Below are 18,964 nucleotides of genomic sequence, written 5' to 3'. Positions count from 1 at the left end.
AGGAGAAAAGATAGTGTGTGGGGGTGCTGTTGAAGACAGTTGATTGATTAGTGTTGGAAGATGGGAACATTCTGTCAGTATTCTAGGTAGAGTTCTCCCAGAAGCAGACTCTGAATCAAGGATTCAGTCAAACAATTTATTTAGGAAGTGCTTTCAGAAGAAATCAGTAAGAAAGTAAGGGGAAGCAGCGTAGGTAAGAGGGAGAAGCGCGCAAGGTTGTCATTTTGGGTGAAGTCTCAGGCTGACCCAGATGCCAAAGGGAGCACTGGAGTGTAAATTATACTTTGCAACTTTCCAACCTTGAGGCAAAGGAGCTGGTATTGTATAATTTCACACCTGTTAGTAATTGACCACAGGCTCCCTGTGTGGTGTGAATGGAATGTAAACTCCCAGGTACTTCTGACTCTGTGTCATAATAGCTCTCATGCCCAAGGACAGTCATCCATAGGTCACAGGGGTAAGCCTTTAGCAGCTGAGCGTGCAGCAGCTAGAGGATAGATTCAGGAGCTCTACAAGAGATTGTGAGGTCTGCACAGTGCACCAGTGTGTTTGCAAATGTCAGATTGCTTTCATTTTTTTTTTCAAGCAAATAGGTGACAATATTCAACTGAGAGCTTAGAATGACAAGAAAGTTTGACACTGAAGGAAGATGGAGAGTAGAAAAACATATATGCTAGGAAAGAATAGTTGGCATGTCAGCCATTGTTAAGTGTCACTGTTGTGTTGTCATGAATTTAGCATGTCTTAAGTAATCATGGTTGTGTGTTTTTTGTTTTGTTTCTTCCTGGTTTTTTTTTTTTTGGTTGTGTTTTTATTTTTTCCCCCCAACAATGCCTGCCTATCCAAAGTTGGGGTTTCTTAGAATCATTAAAGGTGAAAGAGGAGGTAAGAAAGTAAGAAGTCATAGGATCAAGGTTAGCCATGGAGGAAAGTATGAACACAAAGGGAGTGATTTAAAGCAAAAAAGTGAAGAGTAGGAAAAATGGGAGGTCTGAAGTGGTAATAAACATCTGATGGTAAAAACCTCAAAGGAGCTGGGAGTTTGGAGGAGAAATCATGGTCTTGCCATGGCACTTCTATTGCCAAAAGGTTGTGAGAGAACAAATATTTGAGTTTGTGTGGTCTTCGGGGAAAGTGCTGTCCTCAGGGGACAATTTCACTTAAAGCATGAAGGTTATAGAAACACCTAGAGATGAAGTTTAGTATAGAGGGGGATTGGTTGATATTTGACTGTGAGTTCCAAAGGACAGGATGGAATGTGGGGAGAGGAAGGGAAATGGTGGAAAGTTGGATTGGATTAACAGATATACCCCTCCCCCCCAAAATAAATGGAAGTAATAAGCCTGTAACCATTTTTTGTTGTCCAAATTCATTACTTACTATCTTTTTGCAGGCAGTTACCATCTTGAGCAATAGAGTCCCTATCCAGTATCAATTGGTGATAGAAAAGTCCCTGGATGGGTGCCAATGCTGCTTACACTCTGCCTTTAGATAAATACATATTCTCCCCAAATTCTAGAAAATAGGTACATAAGTCTTAAGAATCACAGCTCAAACTACTTAAATATATTCCAAATTATAAAAGGAGACAAAAATGCTCTATGATTAAAGAAAATAAATAAATGATCACTGATTGGCAAATTAATCATCACAAGGGTTTGTAGACTACACAGATGGACTGAAATTCTTACCAACATAGTCTGAGTGCATTTCAGTTTCCCCTAATTGCAGGGGTGTACCTCTCATTTAAGTAAAAACAACAATAAGGGAATAAGATAATAACAACTCTTTCAGACTTCAACTTTTCTCATTTTCCTATTTCCAGGAGTGCTTTCTTACAGGAGTGTTACCGTGTTTTAAAATGATAATTTTTTTTCTTTACCTCATTTTAAAAAGTGGTGAAAGCATATAAATTGTAGTTACTTTAAATAAAGGATTATGTATTAAATCATTGAATGTGTAATTAAAATGTGCAGACAGTATTGTAGGATGTTGTGTCTTGAGCTTCTCAGTCTGCACTTGAAAATTTCCTAATCTAATTTTCTCTTGACTGAGTCCCAATTGTTGGATTTTTCAACTACATACAATTATGTATTTTAAATAAGGTCTGTCATCAAAGTCTCTGGAACTTTTATAAATGTGCTATTTGAGCTTGCATTTTAGAATACTCTGGAATGTTTTCTGTGGACGTTAATATTTTCAATCAGATCCTTCAATGTGCTAATAGAAAAGTCCTCTCAGTTCCAGAACTGAAGATTGATAGTTTAAGGTTGTAATTTAAAACTGCTTAATTATGAGATCAAAAAAAAAAAAAACAAGCCTTGAGCATAGAAGGTAATAAGTTATCAGCAAAAGTATTGACATCATTGGATAGTAATATATTACTTCTACCAAGATATACGTCAAAAATGGCATTTTTCTGCCTTCTTTGATTTGCCACATTCTATTCAATTAGCTGCACAAAGGTTCCTAAAATTGCCAGATCTTCCATTCAGTAACTTTCATTAGTACAATATAATGAAACAGCACATATGTAACATCTTTAGTAATACTCAGAGGAACCCTATTAGTAAAATATTTAGGCCCATTTGTTCCTGCTAAATTTTCTATTTTTTAATGTTTTTATTATTTATTTTTGAGAGACAGAGACAGAGAGAGAGAGAGAGAGACAAAGCCTGTGTGGGGGAGGGGCACAGAGCGAGGGAGACATGGAATCCTAAGCAGGTTCCAGGCTCTGAGCTGGGGCTCAAACTCATGAACCGAGAGATCATGACCTGAGCTGAAGTTGAATGCTGACCCAACTGAGCCACCCAGGCGCCCCTCTGTTTTTTTGTTTTTGTTTTTGTTTTTGTTATAACAAGTTTTAATGTTTTCCTATTTTTCCTATTATCTTTCCTGTACACTTTTTCTTTCACTTGCTGATACACAATTTGAATGCTTTTGCCATTGTTATGTCTCTGCGCAGTGGGTCCTGTCTTTATTAATTTCTCCTTGTTACAAAGAGATACATACTTTTAAACAGTTACCTTTTCCCTCTACAGTGTGTGCCTTTGTAGTCTTTGGAGGACATTTGGAATTCTTTCTCTAGGGAGCCAAATTTCCAACATCATTTGCTAAATAATCCATCTTTTCCCATCAGATTTGTGCTGCCACACTATCCTGTATCAAAGCTTTGTTTCTGTGCTCTCTCTTCTGTTCCATGGAGTACATTTTGTTCCTCTACTAGCACCAGGTTATTACCAGAACTTGCTTAATATCTGTTCTAGTCAGACTTCCCATTTTGATTGTGTCTTTCAGAATTGCCTTAGCTACTCATAGACTTTTATTAGTCTTCCACGTATTTTCCAGAATTAGCTTTTAAATTCTTTTAATGTATTCCTTACCCTTCTGAGATAAATCGTAATTGATCATGATGTTTATGTACCATTAGATGTTGCTATTTAATAGCTTATTTAGGATTTTTATGTAAAGTTCTTAAGTAAAACGTTGTTATAATTTGTTTTTTATTCTCTTAAACTTGCCTTACTTGCTAAGTTATAGTAGTCTCATAAAGTTTTTCTTCTTTTCTTTTTAGGCCTAACCTATGCAAGAAAAGAATTATTTATTACTTGAATATTAGATAGAATTTATTTGTAAAATGTTTTGGGGGGCTTGAAGAATTTTTGGAAGTAGCAACAGATAGATAATTGCTCATGTGTATGTATGCATATTTTATTAGTAATTGACTTCTAATTTGATTTCATTATCATCAGAGAATACCTTCTGATTAATATTGATTCTTAGTACTTTATTGAGGCTGCCCTTTGGCCTGAAATGTGATTGAGTTAGAATTTGTTAACTTTGCTATTTGGAGCTTTTTATATATCTACAAAATTGGATTTACTTATTATATTGCTTAATTTTTTTCTTCATTGACATAATTTCAAGATTAGATTCCCAGTAACAAATTTAATTGTAAATAACAACATCTTATTAAAAGTAGGATGTGGTAGAAATCTTGGATCATTAATTAGGCCTACTCACTCTCCAAGGAATTAGTTCTTATGCCCTATCTGTGTGGGGGCAACTTCTTCAAATTCTTTACCAACAGACCTTCACTGTTCCTATGAATGAAAAATTCAAGAATTCAGAGTGCTTTTCAATAGCTTATACCAGCTGATAACCTAAGAGCCATAGGCTATTCTTTCCTTGGTTCCATTTAACCCTGAAAAGATCCTAGCAAGATTATTTTACTCATTGTGGTGGTGAGTAAACTAAAGCTTATGAAGGTTACCTTACTTGTCCACAATTAAATAAAACTTGTCTGCTTTCTGTTGTATTTCAGTGCCTCCCTTGGTTCCATTTATTGGAATCTTTAGTAAGTACAGACATGTTTTAAATACTCGGTTGTGCTTTTTTTTATGTTTTAGTTGTTCTTACAAGCAGTTTATAATAAGGTGTTTATTCACAGAAGGGGTATGATGAATGTTTCTATCACAAGTTGTTGCAACAAGAGGTGATGATACCATATGGCATGAGAAAGAGTATAATAGCAATTCAACTTGTCAAAACACATTTGGCATGAATACAAAAAAAGTTATTAATTCCCTGAGTTATTTTACTTAACTTAAAAGTTTGTGCATCTTCTAAGTTGAAAAAAAGAAATCCTGAAAGTATGTAGTATATTCTTTAAAGAACTTCATCTCCTTGTATTGCAGTGACCAAATTTTACCAGCCCAGTAATCACATGTTCTGAAGAAAGAGAAAATTCTAAAACTCTGTGGGAGTCTAAAAAACACTGGCCCTCAGACAATGAACAGTAAACATTGTGGTTTTAATTACAAGTATCAATAAAGAAGATATTTCAACTTGTAGTTATTACTTTATGGATATTGAGATATTATGGACTAAAGCCACATTTTTCACTGATTACAAGATAAAACATATCAAAAAGAAACACAAATTTCTCTTTATATAGATAGCATTTATCTCATCTTTTCCTGTTCATGATTTAAAATTTTCAAAAAAGTCATCAAAATATTAGTGAAGCCCTATTTAAAATTTTTTTTTAACATTTATTTATTTTTGAGACAGAGAGAGACAGAGCATGAATGGGGGGAGGGCCAGAGAGAGAGGGAGACACAGAATCTGAAGCAGGCTCCAGGCTCTGAGCTGTCAGCACAGAGCCTGATGCGGGGCTCAAACTCACGGACTGTGAGATCGTGACCTGAGCGAAGTCGGACGCTCAACCGACTGAGCCACCCAGGCGCCCCATGAAGCCCTATTTTAGAACAGATATCTCTTAATGAGTTTTTATGAACATTTCACATGTGATTTTATGTCTTTTATTCTATATATTCAAATGATTTCATTTAATGGACATTGTGGTTCCTCAGTGCACTTTTCGACACTGAGGATACACCATGTTTATGAATTAAATTTAGCTTTCTCATCTAATTCAGAGAACTCTGGGATTTGACTTTAATGTTCATTAGGAATCCAGATATACCCCATTTCAAATGAGAATGTAAAAATTCACAGCATTTACTATGCCCAAAGAAAATTTTCAATGAAACATTGTATAAACTGAGGCTTTTTAAAGGTAAAACCAAGGATCATTTCAAAAAGAGTCAGTGACTCCCTTTTCCCCTTTGGATTTCTACTTAATATATGAATTTCCAGAACACTTAAAAGGAAACCTAATGTAGCACTGTGTTTGTATTTTTCCCTTGACCCCATTTTTGAAGTCAGAAGGTCAGTATACAGCAGTAATTATAATAGCAAATATTTATATGGTACTTTTGTAAATTAAAATTTTGTAAATTTGCATATTTTTGTGTGTGTTGAAGATTGCCAACAAAGCCCTTTTATTTAATATACACACATGGGGGAAAAATGGGGAAAAATTTGTGTATTCATCCATATTTCACAGATGAGGAATGTGAGGATCAGAGAAGTTAAATAATTAGCCCAAGTTTGCAGAGTTAGTAAAAGTCTCAGCTGGCTTTCAAACTCAGGCCAAGATGGTTCACAAATCCAAACTTTCAGTTACTATGATATACAGGTATCCCCCTATTTTCAAAAGTTTTTGCTAATCTATTTCATTTTTGCAAAAGGCCTACATTGGTAGCTGTTTTTGCTAACTGAAAAAATCTGAACAGGATATTCGTTTTATGGGGAAAAAAAAAGGTGAAAAGCAAAACTAGAGCTCAGTGTTTGTTGTGCAGCAAGCTGTTATAGAAGCAGTGCACATCCTGAGCAACAAGAGCGGTGCTGCCAAGCTCCTTCCCTGGGAACTACACTCAGCATCTCAGCATCAAGTCACCATAGCTTTGAATTGTATCTGTGAGCATCTGTGCTTTGTCTCAGTTTATGTTGTGCATCTGTTAGCAAGATGTGTTGTAAGGGATCAGAAAAACCTAAGAGAGAGACACGTGGCTAAGTCAGTCAGAAGAGCATGCAACTCTTGATCTCGGGATGGTGAATTCAAGCCCCACACAGGATGTAGATATTGCTTAAAAAAATAAGTAAACTTTAGGGAAAAAAAGACAAGTCCAAGAGAGATTACTTTTGGGGTGTAGAAACACTCAAAAAATTTACATATGAATTAATGTAACTCCTTCATTGCTTTACACCATCTCAGTTTATGACAGGTTTCATAGGATAGTGGGAAAAACCTACCTATACTATCTTCTATACATTAAAATTAATACATTATCATAGGGCGATATTATTTGCTTTCAACATAAGATTCCAAAATTTGATATCTTATTTGCATGAATCATAAATGACCATAAATGACCAAGTCATTTTTTATAAACCTGGTAGATGGAGACACTGAATTGTAATAAAATTGTAGCTATGTACAATATATGCTCATTATTCATTCTCGTAATTGATATCCTTAATTTCTTTCATATATAAATTAATTCTTTAACCATATTATATTGGGTTGTAAAAATTTGCATAACATTGAGTTGTAAAGATAATATAATTAAAGTTTTATCAGTCATTGATTTAATATTTATTGATCCTGATTTATTATACTCAATTCTGCTTAATTTCAGACTTACCCAATTCATCAGCAGTGTGAAATCTGTGATTAAAAATTTAATATTGGTGTATGCTTTATTATAGGGACATTGATTCATGGGAATGAAAGTGTTCATGATATATTCTAAGCTATTTATTTTATTTATTTGGTTCATTTCATTCTCCTCTTAATAAATTTTGTATGAACAAAATGTAGCAATATAGCTTTTAATAGTAATACTGTCATTGCAATAAAATCCATAGTTGAAATACAATCATCTTCTCTGCCGTTGATAATTTCTACATTGATGTTATATGACTTTCATATTTTTCTAAGAATTTTTAATGTCTTTAATACTTAGTGATTTAAACATATGACCATAATGAAACATTTTTCATATTTTACTCAGAAATGTTGAATTATATTCTAAATGACTTTTCTTTAATTTTCCTGTAGTGGTTAAGAGAGAGAAATGAATATAATTCTCGGATAGTATAGTCCTGATATATAAAATACATTTGAAAGAAATATAAAACAGTCACGATTTTGTCCTGTTACTAATTGATTAAGCATTTTTAACAGAGTGAGGTAGAAACATGAAATATTTAGATTTTGCTCTGATCACTACTCTTTGAGGCATGCTATCTTAAATATTCCTTAAACACTGGGTAGCAGATCTCTAAATGCTGTCTTAGATGTGGCTACTTGACCAGGCTATTCTGGTGTTTAAATGTCTGATCAATTTAAAACTCGAAAAATATATCCCATTTAAAACATTCCCATTGTCTGCTAAGATTTGTTGCTGGGGAATTAGTACAAGTAAAGGTGTTACTTTCCTTTTTCTTTCCACTGCTTCCTGTAGTCTGTGAACATTATAGTCCTAAAAGACCTTGTCTCTATGATTCCAGTTGTAAAGACTGGGGAACCCCGGATTGGTAGTTTGGCAAACCAGCGTCTCAAAGATTACTTCTACCTGAAGTCCATTAGTGTGGGTTGTTGCCAGATCCTTTTAGAATGTGGGTAACTGAATCCTTCTTAGTCCTCAGTTGGGAACTGATTAAAGAACAGTAGAAAACCTGCTTATCATACAGACACAGAAGTATTTGTTAGCTTTTTATTTTTTCTTCAATGAAGAAGAATTTATATAAGATACATATTTATATAAGAAATTCACTGACAATACCTTTCTCATTGCTATGGTAACCTAAACCAAATTCAAGGGGAAATGTCTTTATTCCTTTGATACAATTAGTTTCACACCAGAGAAAGTAAATTTAGCTGCATACTGAATGTGGAAATATTGGGATACTAATCAGGATATCTATGTACACTTTGATAGCTCTCTTTCTCACTATTAAACATACAGTTCAATTACCAACAACAATTAGCAAACTACCCAATTCCAGAGGATCCCAGAATGCATTCATCTTTTTTTTTATGTTTATTTATTTGGGGAGAGAGGGTGTGAGCAGGGAAGGGACAAAGAGAGAGGTGGGGGGCAGGATCTGAAGCAGGCTCCAGGCTGACAACAGAGAGCCCTGTGTGGGGCTCTAACTCAGGAACTGTGAGATCATGAGCTGAGTCGAAGTTGGCCGCTTAACCAACTGAGTCACCCAAGCAACCCAGAATGCATTCATCCTGATAGGATGAGTGGGATGAATGTTGATGCTATGTACAATTCTGCCTAAGCCATTCATTTTCCTTTACCTGCTGTGACTTAATGATCAGATCTTTTTGGCATGGGGATTAAATTCTCAAATACACCTCCCATCACTCCATCTTCCTTCACACTAAACATTACCCATCCCACTACTTAACAACAACAACAAAAATTCTATATGTAAATATAATAGAAGGGAAAGTTCTAAATTATTTAACGAATCTATCTTCCTTATATCTTGAATTTTAGATATTTCCTTCAAAAAATATCTCCCAAAACAATGTTCTCTTTTGAACTCTTAAAATTGAGAAAAAAATATCCTACAATTAACTTGACTCATTCACATTATTTCTATCCTTTCATTAGCTGTCTATACTGATATTCTGTATTATGAATCTTTATATCACAGTATTAGTATGTATCAGTTAATATTTTGGCTAAGAAATCAGTCCTCTTGAAGATGTATTCTGAGTTGTTTCCATGGGGCTAGATTTTAATAGCCCTTTTGTGGGCTTTGAAATTGTTATAGAATACATAAATATATGCATAATTATTATCAATCTGTGCAAAGACCCATAAAAATTTGATTCTGATATTGATTCTAATGATCACAGTTTAAGATAATTTTATGACATTAATATTTAAAGCTTTTAATTTTATATGTTAGTTGAATAAAATAATAAACTAAAATGTTTGGCAAAAAAATATATTTGCTAAAGAAAGGAGGGTTTCTTTTTGTTTCTTAAAAATTGTATGTACAAGACATTTTACTTCATTTTCAGAAAGTTACCACTTAGAAATTATAAGGTAACCTGAAAATTCCTGTTAACATCTGCCAAGAGCATGTTAGGCCTTTGTGTCCATATTTTTATAAAATCTTAAGATAACTGCACTGAAATTGTTTTCGTCATACGGCATGGAATGAGACTTTATTTCAATAGACTTTCATTGGTAAATCACAATGAAAATTATTGAGCTTTAGAGACTAGTTTTGTAGATAAATAAAAAGATGAATCAATAGCATACAGTTTTGCCGCCATAAATGGTGGCAACATTACGATCAATTTAACTTGAATTTAGTAGAAAGACATTATTACACTAGATCCTCTAAGCCAACAGAATATCTGACAAAATGATGGAAAGCGCTGATGTATTTTAGGTAATCCTCAGTGTTCTTTAGATTTTGAATTATTGTATATTATTTATTATATTCTAGAAATAATGAATGGTTCTTTGTCCGTGAGCATGGATTTCATATTCAATATGAACTGGTAATTCTTATAGCTAAAATATACAAATTAAATGCTTTATCAGTTATTGCACAGGCTAAGCCCCAGTTAAAAGAATACTCTAAAATATAGTGGCCTAAATTTGTTGTTTAAAAGTGGTCTAAATCTAATACGCCAGCTCCACATCAGTAAACAGCTTCCATTTCTGAATCTGAGGCTCTCCTGTCATTTTCTCCTAGCAAAGGGGGGGGGGGGAGGAAATAATGGTCAAGGGAAGCCCGACTGCAATCCTTTAATTGGCAAGACCCAGAAATGCCACAATTCGCTTCTGTTCGCATCCCAGTGGACACTACTTAAATGCATGGCTGTAGCTAACTGTAAGTGAAGCTGGGATTACAATCTGGGTTATTGAGTGGAACAACTGGTGCTTTCCCACAATTGCCAACAAAAACTGCTGAACTGTACCCTGTTTTGATATTTCCCATTAATGGGAAAACATCTCACTCCAGCGACTACAGTGCAAATTTTGTATTTTATTTTTTGAAACGTTTAGATAGCTCAGTACAATTTCATACAGTGTATTTGCATATATTCCTATATGCCAGCCTCTGAAATTTTCTTTACTTGACGTTCCACTATACAGATGAAGGTAGAAATAGTTATTCCAATCATAACCTTGGAATTACAGGTGGAATATATGGATGCAGTGGGAACGTATATAATGGGATAAGTCTCATAGTTTTATGTTCTATAACATTTCAATATTAACCTAAGTACAAGATTTTCTTTGTAGGAACAGTTTACAACTATTAAAAACAATCAATTCTAAGAAATTCTTCACTCTTTACCTTTCACGTATCCATGGCATTATTTAAATATCACTTGGAATTCCATTTTCTGGCTTAAAACCTTCTTTGAATGTCTTAGTCCAGCAATGTCCAATAGAAATTTCTGTGCACACAGAAATGTTCTAAAACTGCACTGTTCAATATGGCAGCTACTGAAGCTTTTGAGTGCTTATAATCTGACTAGTGTGACTAAGGAATTGAATTTTAAGCTTTATTTCATTTTAAAGAATTTAAATTTAAATAAACCCATGTGGCCAGTAGTCACCATATTAGACCGCACAGTTAGTCATTCCCTGCTCCATTTACAAACTTATTTCCGCTGCATCTATTTTACTGCATAATATTGCTCCTGAAATGTCCTCAAGTGAATTTGACTACTCAACGTCTATTATTTGGTGTTTTATTCTTTGGGTGAGAGATTCTATATTTTCAGTGTGACTTTACTCGAGCTTTAAATAGTCTAATGGTAACAATATATTTACTGTACACAATACATACCAGGCACCATTCTGAGAACTTTATATATAATATATAATTCCATAATTACAAGAAACCTATGTATGATTATTACCATTTTATAGATATATAAACTGACACAACCACAGGTTAGTTAATTTTTGCCTGAGATCAAATAACTGGTTAAGTGGCTGATCTAGGATTAATTTCCAAACAAACTGGCTTTAAATCCCAGGATCTTACTCCATTCTTTATTCTGTCATCATTTTGGAGAAGCGAGGTTTCCCATCAGTTGTTCTCTTTAATCAAAAATGGATCACAGTTGGGGCCCAAGGGCTTTATTTGTGTATGCGTAATATTGGAAACGATTGCCCCTAGCATGAGAAAAGAGCAGAGAGTTTCTCTTTTCTATTCTGTCACAATTCACTGAACAGACTGTTTACAAAAGGATGATCTGAAATGTTCCCTAACTTAATCTTTACTAATTTGGCACTGGGATCTTACTTTATCAGAATGATACAAAACAAATTAGTTAACATAAGTGATCATGAACGGGTGCTGTATGTTTGCTCCTATTACTAGAAAAAAATTATTCAGATTTTTTCTTAATACACTAACAGAAAGAATTTTAAAGTGGTCAGGATTGATTATTTTCAAAGGGCTATAGTGTTCAGTTTTATCTCAGATCAATCATCTGCAAGTTAAAATTACTTAGAAATGTGCTGTCCATAATTAAGTAATCTTACCTACTAATATTACAGAATAAGGATACCTTTAGGTGACAAGGAGTCTGTCATTCTAAGTATGCCCCCAAGCCTTTTCCAGATTGCTCATAAGATTTCTCATTCTCTAGAGAAATGCGATCTCTAAGAAATAAATGTCTATGTCAAGTCACAAGTAATATGAGCACATGATGAAAAAATGGAATTTTTTAGTCTCATAAGGGCTATTGCAGTATTGTAAAATTGATTTTATTCCTTGTTATGTAAGTTCTCATGGTCATTTTAGGATTTACCTTCTGGATACAGAGGGAAGGCTATGATGCCTTGTAGGGAGGTGGGGTACAGAGGCCTTTGGGGACCAGGAGAATATTTTTCATATGAAATCTTTGTCATAAAATGCTAATGTTGGTGTTCTTGTCTTTATGTCTATGCATTCTTTAGCTATGAGGATAACAGACCCTTCATCAAGTAAGAATGACCTGAATGGCTGATAAATTCCATTTATCAGTGTGGTCCCATGAACCAGCTGTCAGATCAGTACTGAAAAATCATTAGAGCTTCTGTCATTCACATTGAGGCAGAAAAGCAAACTGTGCAGGAAAATAATCAGGCATACAACTTGTATGCAGAATAAATATGCTGCAGGTGTATTGCCAAAAACAAATTCTGCTTCACCTCTTTTAATTGGATATCACCTGAAATCAGTGCCACAGTAATAGCAACTTCATGTGGTACAGACTTGTTTCGCTTTTCGTAGCTTTCTCCTTTCATTGTGACGTGTTCCTCTGTGCTGCATATGTCGTCATTTCTGTTGTTTGTTTGGACATCACTCATCTAAAATTATTTTGTGATTTAGCGGGGTACCTTCAAAATGACCTTACGAGTATGAAACTACCCGATTGCATTGGTTATTACTGGATTTCTCTTTTAAATATCCAAAAAGGAAAAAAATGCCTCCTTCAAAAATTCAATTTTACATATGCAAATTTACCTCTTTTAATTTTGACACATGCCATTGGATTAATGACCTAATTGTTTATGAATATACCTTTTAAATTTCTGACACAAAGCTACAAGTCTGTACTAATCTGATAAGAGTAAACATAAATGTTGATATTTGGGCTCTTTCCTTTGTACATTTTAAAATTACGTGTCCTGCCACAATAAACTTGATTGGCAACCGAGGAGTGACCTTACTGTAGACTTTCAGTTTGTTCTTCTGGTGAAGAGTCCTTTGTTTTCATTTTCTCCAATGACATTTCACTTACTTCTTCATGCTCTTGCTTATTTTTTTCTTTAGAAATTGGGCTCATTGCAGTTTTTTATTATTAACTCTTGGGCCCATCATGTGTTTACAAGTAGATACTAGCTAACTTGAAGATTTTATCCTATACTTGTATTTCTAAATTTAAATAGCAATTTTGCCTTGATTTAATGGTATTCTTTCCATTTTTCCTTTTTCCAATGTCTGTAAGAAGAAGCTGAGAGCTTTACCTTGAAAGTTCCCATATTTTTAATCTAGTTATAGAATAAAATATTAATATCTAAGATGTTTTCTAATTCATATAAGCAAACATTCCACATACAATGGCAAACCTCCTGGAGGGATTCTTTATTCAATAATGTTAATGTTTTAAATTGAACATGTTAAATTTAGTGGATATTTAAATATGGAATATAGTAGCTGATGGTTGTTGAAGGAAAATAGTAAATATTCATGATTTATTTTAACAAGACTTTAATATTAATTGACTACTTTGGGACCATATCTTTCTTAAGATGTAGTTCTCTCTGAAAACTTTACTCAACCCAGCTTCAGATTATAGTAAATACATGTGTTTTCTTTTCAACCCCTTCATGTTGCAAAGTTTCAATCCCAATAAACATTTCTTCCTTAGACAATGCAAATGGAGGGAGTGTAGTCTGATGAAAAGAAATATTAGTTTACTCTGTTCAAATGAGGTGTGTTGGGAAAGGAAAGGGTGGTTTCATGAAGATATAGAAATCTAGACTGGTTTGGTCCTATTCTCCCATACACTTAGAGAGGAGTTGAAAAGGATTCCGTTTTCACATATTGAATTCCCATCTATTGGAAAGATTCATTCTACATTGATAGTAAGTACATAACACATGGCCACGAATATATGGACTTATGTCACCCGTTGATTACTATTGCGAATGGCAGCTGGAGGAAACTAAGGGAATGGAGAGTGAGAATTGTCTTCCATTCTAGCCTACTTTGTTCATACCGCTCCATCCCATTCTCAGCTCCATCTTCTCCTTCGAATTTATAGACGCTTCAAAGAGATGAAGGTGCCCTGAGCTTTTAAGATTCTTTTCAACAAAGCTGCCAGTTGCCTGATTTTCAAAGTCTAGTCCAGCTTAACCTAGAAGACAGCAATCCAAAGGCAAAGTAGATTGCAATGCAGACTGGAACAATTTTTCCCACCCGCTGTATCACATTTGTTTTACATAACTATAGAAACAGACAAATAGAGCTCTTAAAATTCATACATATATTCCATATACTGGCTCCTTCTAATATGAGCTCTGTTTTTGTCAGTAATACTAAAATTTTTATGGAAAAAGAGGAAATTTGGAAAAATGGGGTAAAAGCGTATCGGATGAAGCACTAATGGAGAGAGTCCAATCAAACAAATGTTATCATAACAATGAGGCCAGTGGAAACTAACATAGCTTTATAGACTTTTTCCCCCTTGCCATTCACCATAATTACATCTCCATATCATTTGCATATGTGCTGCAAATACATGAATAATTGAATAGTACAAATCTGCTTTTGCTCAAACGAATTTCTGTGTTCATAACATTTTCATTCATGTATATCTCCTCAAATTTGAAAACTTGTAGTCCCCATTAAAATCTTAAAGTACTTATACCACCTGTCTTACATTTTCTGTCAATAAAACTTACCGTAACATTTTTTTCAGTGTCAGTATTGTTGATATTATATAATTGTGTTAATTAACGACCGATCATTTGATAACCTTTAATTTTCTTTTCTCTCTACAGGTCATGGGTTATAGGTGCAATAGCTCTTCTCTGCCTGTTAGGATTGACCTGGGCCTTTGGACTCATGTATATTAATGAAAGCACAGTCATCATGGCGTATCTCTTCACCATTTTCAATTCTCTACAGGGAATGTTTATATTCATTTTCCATTGTGTCCTACAAAAGAAGGTAAGCAAAAATTCTCTGTTCAAGTATAAATGGCATATGTATCTCATGATAACAAACCAACCATAAAATAAATCATTCTTGATATTTTGGCCTCTAAGAAATGAATATATTACTTTATTAATTTTATTTTTACAATAGTAAAAATAAAAGACACAAAATAAATGCATAATAGTTAGTGAATGTATTTAACTGCAAAAAAAATCAAAATATTTTCTGATTTGGACAATGAATAAAAATATATTCTTGTAGGCTTTACCTTATAGCCTTTAATATTGTTATTGTCAGACGCATGGAATTTGTGTATTGGAAATAGCTTTCTAAGATGTTATGGAGCTGTGAGATGGTGTATATGGCATAAGAAATATGTTTTTTCTGTTTTTCTTTAAAAAAAAGTTTGCATATACTGGAAAATATAAATGTTTAACATTTTATAATAATATTTGTTTCCTAAATGAATAATGAAGTACTAAGTAAATGTCTGTGTACTTCTTTTCTTTAAAACCTATTTTATAAAATCTATGCGTTAGATGATTAGAATGCAATATTTAATTTTTTATGCTCGTCTATTTTTGTGATTTTTCACATTTACAATGACTTAAAATATTCATTTTCAAAGTTAATTTTAGCCCCTAAATACTTTCATTGCATTTTTTAGAAATCTCAAGATGGATTTTCTCATCTTATACTTTTTAACTCTATTAAAAATGTGGTCATTATACTTCCAATCACATAGACCCCTGAGCCAAGACTGTCTGGGTCTAAATCCTAGTTTTTCTACTTAAAAGCTTATGTGACTGTGGGCAAGTTAATTAACCTTCTCATGCCCCAGTTTCTTCATGTGTAACATGAAGGTAATAAAAATAATTATGAGATATTGAGAGGTGGCTCTGAAAATGAAATGTCAAAGTGTGAAAATATTTTCTAAGGAAGAAATAACACCACCTAAATTTTTTCTTTGGAAAACAACAAAAAAATAAATAAAAAGTAAATATATCAATGTCTATGAATTTTGGTTTGAGAGACTGATGGGATCTTAGACAAAACTTGAGAGGGTGTCTGCTTGTCAATATGAGTCCAGTTGTCTTCTGTTTCAGTTGTATGTGGTGGTATGTATCAAAAAATGTGTTGACATAATCATAAATTATTATAAATTGTTATAATTATAAATTATATATTATAATTATAAATTATAAATAATTCTTTATATTTATAAATAACACATACATTGTTGACATAATCATAAATAATGACATAATTATAAATAACACATAAATGTGTTGACATGATCATAAATAATGCTAGAATAGTAATGATGACTGAGACCTGTAAATGTAGCTTACAGAAAAGTAGAGGTTATCGGGGAGTGGATGGATTCTAACCTAATGGATTAGAATTAATGTAGAAAAGAGGTTGTATTAGAATGGATGATCCTCCCAAATACTTAGTATACACACCCCTAAAATTGCAGTTGCTTAATTCAGTAAATATTTATTTTTATTCTTATGGCCCAGTTGATGGTGGTCCCTCATGGAGGGATGTAGGCTGATATAATCTCAACCAACATTAATATATGATTTCCACAGTCAGTTTGAATATTGGCATCAAGTAGGTAGTCTGAGTAAGAGGTGATCTTGTGTAAAAGGTCTGAAAGAGGCTTACTTCACCTGTACTCACCTTCCATCAGATAAGACCCTATCAATGGTACCACCTAAACTACAAGGAAGACTGGAAAATATAGTCTAGCTTTTTTTCCTCAGGAAGATGAGGAATTAGGTATTGTAAACAGCTAGCAGTCCACCTACTCTTTGAGTATAAAGAGTAGGACATGTAAATGATGCATAGGAATAGAGATGGAAAAAAGGAAGTGTCCGATGAGAAGAATGAGTATAAAGATGATACGCTAAATTAAAGATAGGAGAAAATGTCTAGAAGTAGACAACAGCCAGTATTATAAAACATTTCAGAGAAGTCAGAGAGACTAAGCACTTGGGAAAAATTTCTACGTTTTGAGAGAAGAAGGTCATAACTGATTGTCACAAGAAATATATGTAAAAAGATGGGAGCAAAATCAGGAGATTAAGGAAAGGGTAGCATTTGTCTGTGTAAATAAGGGAATATTGAGCCTTGAGCCATCATAAGCAGTTATAACATCTTCAAATATAGTGAAACAGATTTACCTATTATTTTTATTTTATGTATTAGCTAGGAATTTGGTCTAGTAAAATTAAAAGTTCGAATGTTATATAGAAATTTTCTTTAGAGCAGAGAATACTTTTTGTACTGTATATATTAACTATTTTGATGTTGAGTATTTTTTATTGGCCAGTATCTATTAGGGTTTTCCCAATAATTATTTTTATTTCTCTCATCTTACAAATATACATACTGGTATAGGTAAGAATTGCATTTGGTATCCAGGAAGAGATATTAAACCTCAGAATCCAAAAACAAGTCTAGAATTTTTAGTATATTTAACATAAGTGAAATTTTAAAAAAATACATGTGATCAAACTCAATTTTGTGACATTAGAACAGAGTTTAGCAAACAGCTCATGGGCCTAATCTGTCCAGCTGCCTTTTAATTTTTATAGCCAGTTAGCCAAGAATGGTTTTTATGTTTTTAAATGGTTACATTTAAAATTTAAAATAAGTACATAAGCAGCATCTTTAGTTGCCTCTTTGTAGACAAAACCTGAATATTGACTATCTGGCCCTTCATGAAAAAATTTACCAATCCCTGACTTAGAAGCTTTCTTTTATGCTTTATAATAACAAGTAATTAGCATATTATTCTTTCATTCATTTTTATGTTTTGAATTTTAAATTTTGATGGCATTTTTATTGGGTATCAAGAACATGACCCAACATCACAGAATATAGAAAAGGAATTGTTTACCTTTCTCCCTACAAAAACAAAAAACAAAACAAAAAACAGGTAATTTTGTTCGAAATTGCAGAAATATCTTAGGAGATTTTTCTTCTATTCCTTTATTTAAATTGACATATTAATGAGATATAAATATTGTGCAAGTTTAAGGCATACAGTGTGTTAATTTGATACACATGTATTGCGAAATGACTGGCACTATAGTGTTATCTAATACTTCCATCAACTCACAGGATTACTATTTCTATTTTGTGGTGAGAACATTTAAGATATTTCAAGTATATAATACACGTTTGTTAACTATAATTATCATCCTGTACATTAGATCCACAGAACTTATTCATCTTATAGCTGGAAGTTTGTACTCTAACCAACACCTTCCCATTTCCTCCAGCCACAACCTTTGGTAACCACAATTCTACTGTTTCTATGAGTGCAGCTTTTTTAGATTCCACATATAAGTGATATCATACAATATTTGTCTTTCCCCATCTGACTTATTTCACTTAACACGATGCCCTCAAGATCTATCCATGTTGTCACAAATGGCAGGATTTTCTTCTTTGGTTGCTGAACAATATTCCATTGTTTGTATGTACCACATTATCTTTATTCACCCGTTGATGAACACTTGGGTTGTTTACGTGTCTTGGCTATTGAGAATAATGCCACAATCAACATGGGAGTGTAGATATCTCTTTGAGATCCTGATTTTATTTCCTGTGGATATATACCCAGAAGTGAGATTGCTGGATCATATGCTGGTTCTGTTTTTATTTTTTTTTATTTTTTAAATATGTGAAATTTATTGTCAAATTAGTTTCCATACAACACCCAGTCCTCATCCCAACAGGTGCCCTCCTCAATACCCACCAACCACCCTCCCCTCCCTCCCACCCCCCATCAGCCCTCAGTTCGCTCTCAGTTTTTAAGAGTCTCTTATGCTTT

The 18,964-nt window shown here is 33.5% G+C and overlaps 1 protein-coding gene across 23 annotated transcripts in view; it reads left to right on the top strand.

Moving 5' to 3' along the window:
• ADGRL3 (adhesion G protein-coupled receptor L3) overlaps positions 1-18,964 on the top strand; it is an 827,855-nt gene that overhangs the window by 760,579 nt on the left and 48,312 nt on the right. For 12 of the 23 annotated variants that reach the window (XM_043572585.1, XM_043572597.1, XM_043572586.1 and 9 more), the window contains 2 exons: positions 12,369-12,395; positions 14,961-15,129. In XM_043572585.1, coding sequence (XP_043428520.1) covers positions 12,369-12,395; positions 14,961-15,129 — 196 coding nt within the window. The remainder of the gene's footprint in view (positions 1-12,368; positions 12,396-14,960; positions 15,130-18,964) is intronic. The other 11 variants (XM_043572589.1, XM_043572587.1, XM_043572598.1 and 8 more) reach the window with 1 other exon arrangement.

This window comes from Prionailurus bengalensis, chromosome B1 (assembly GCF_016509475.1).
Source record: "Prionailurus bengalensis isolate Pbe53 chromosome B1, Fcat_Pben_1.1_paternal_pri, whole genome shotgun sequence".
NCBI classification, from domain to species: Eukaryota; Metazoa; Chordata; class Mammalia; order Carnivora; family Felidae; genus Prionailurus; species Prionailurus bengalensis.
The sequence above is the reverse complement of the archived record's forward strand: the minus strand, read 5'-3'. Positions and strand labels throughout refer to the sequence as shown.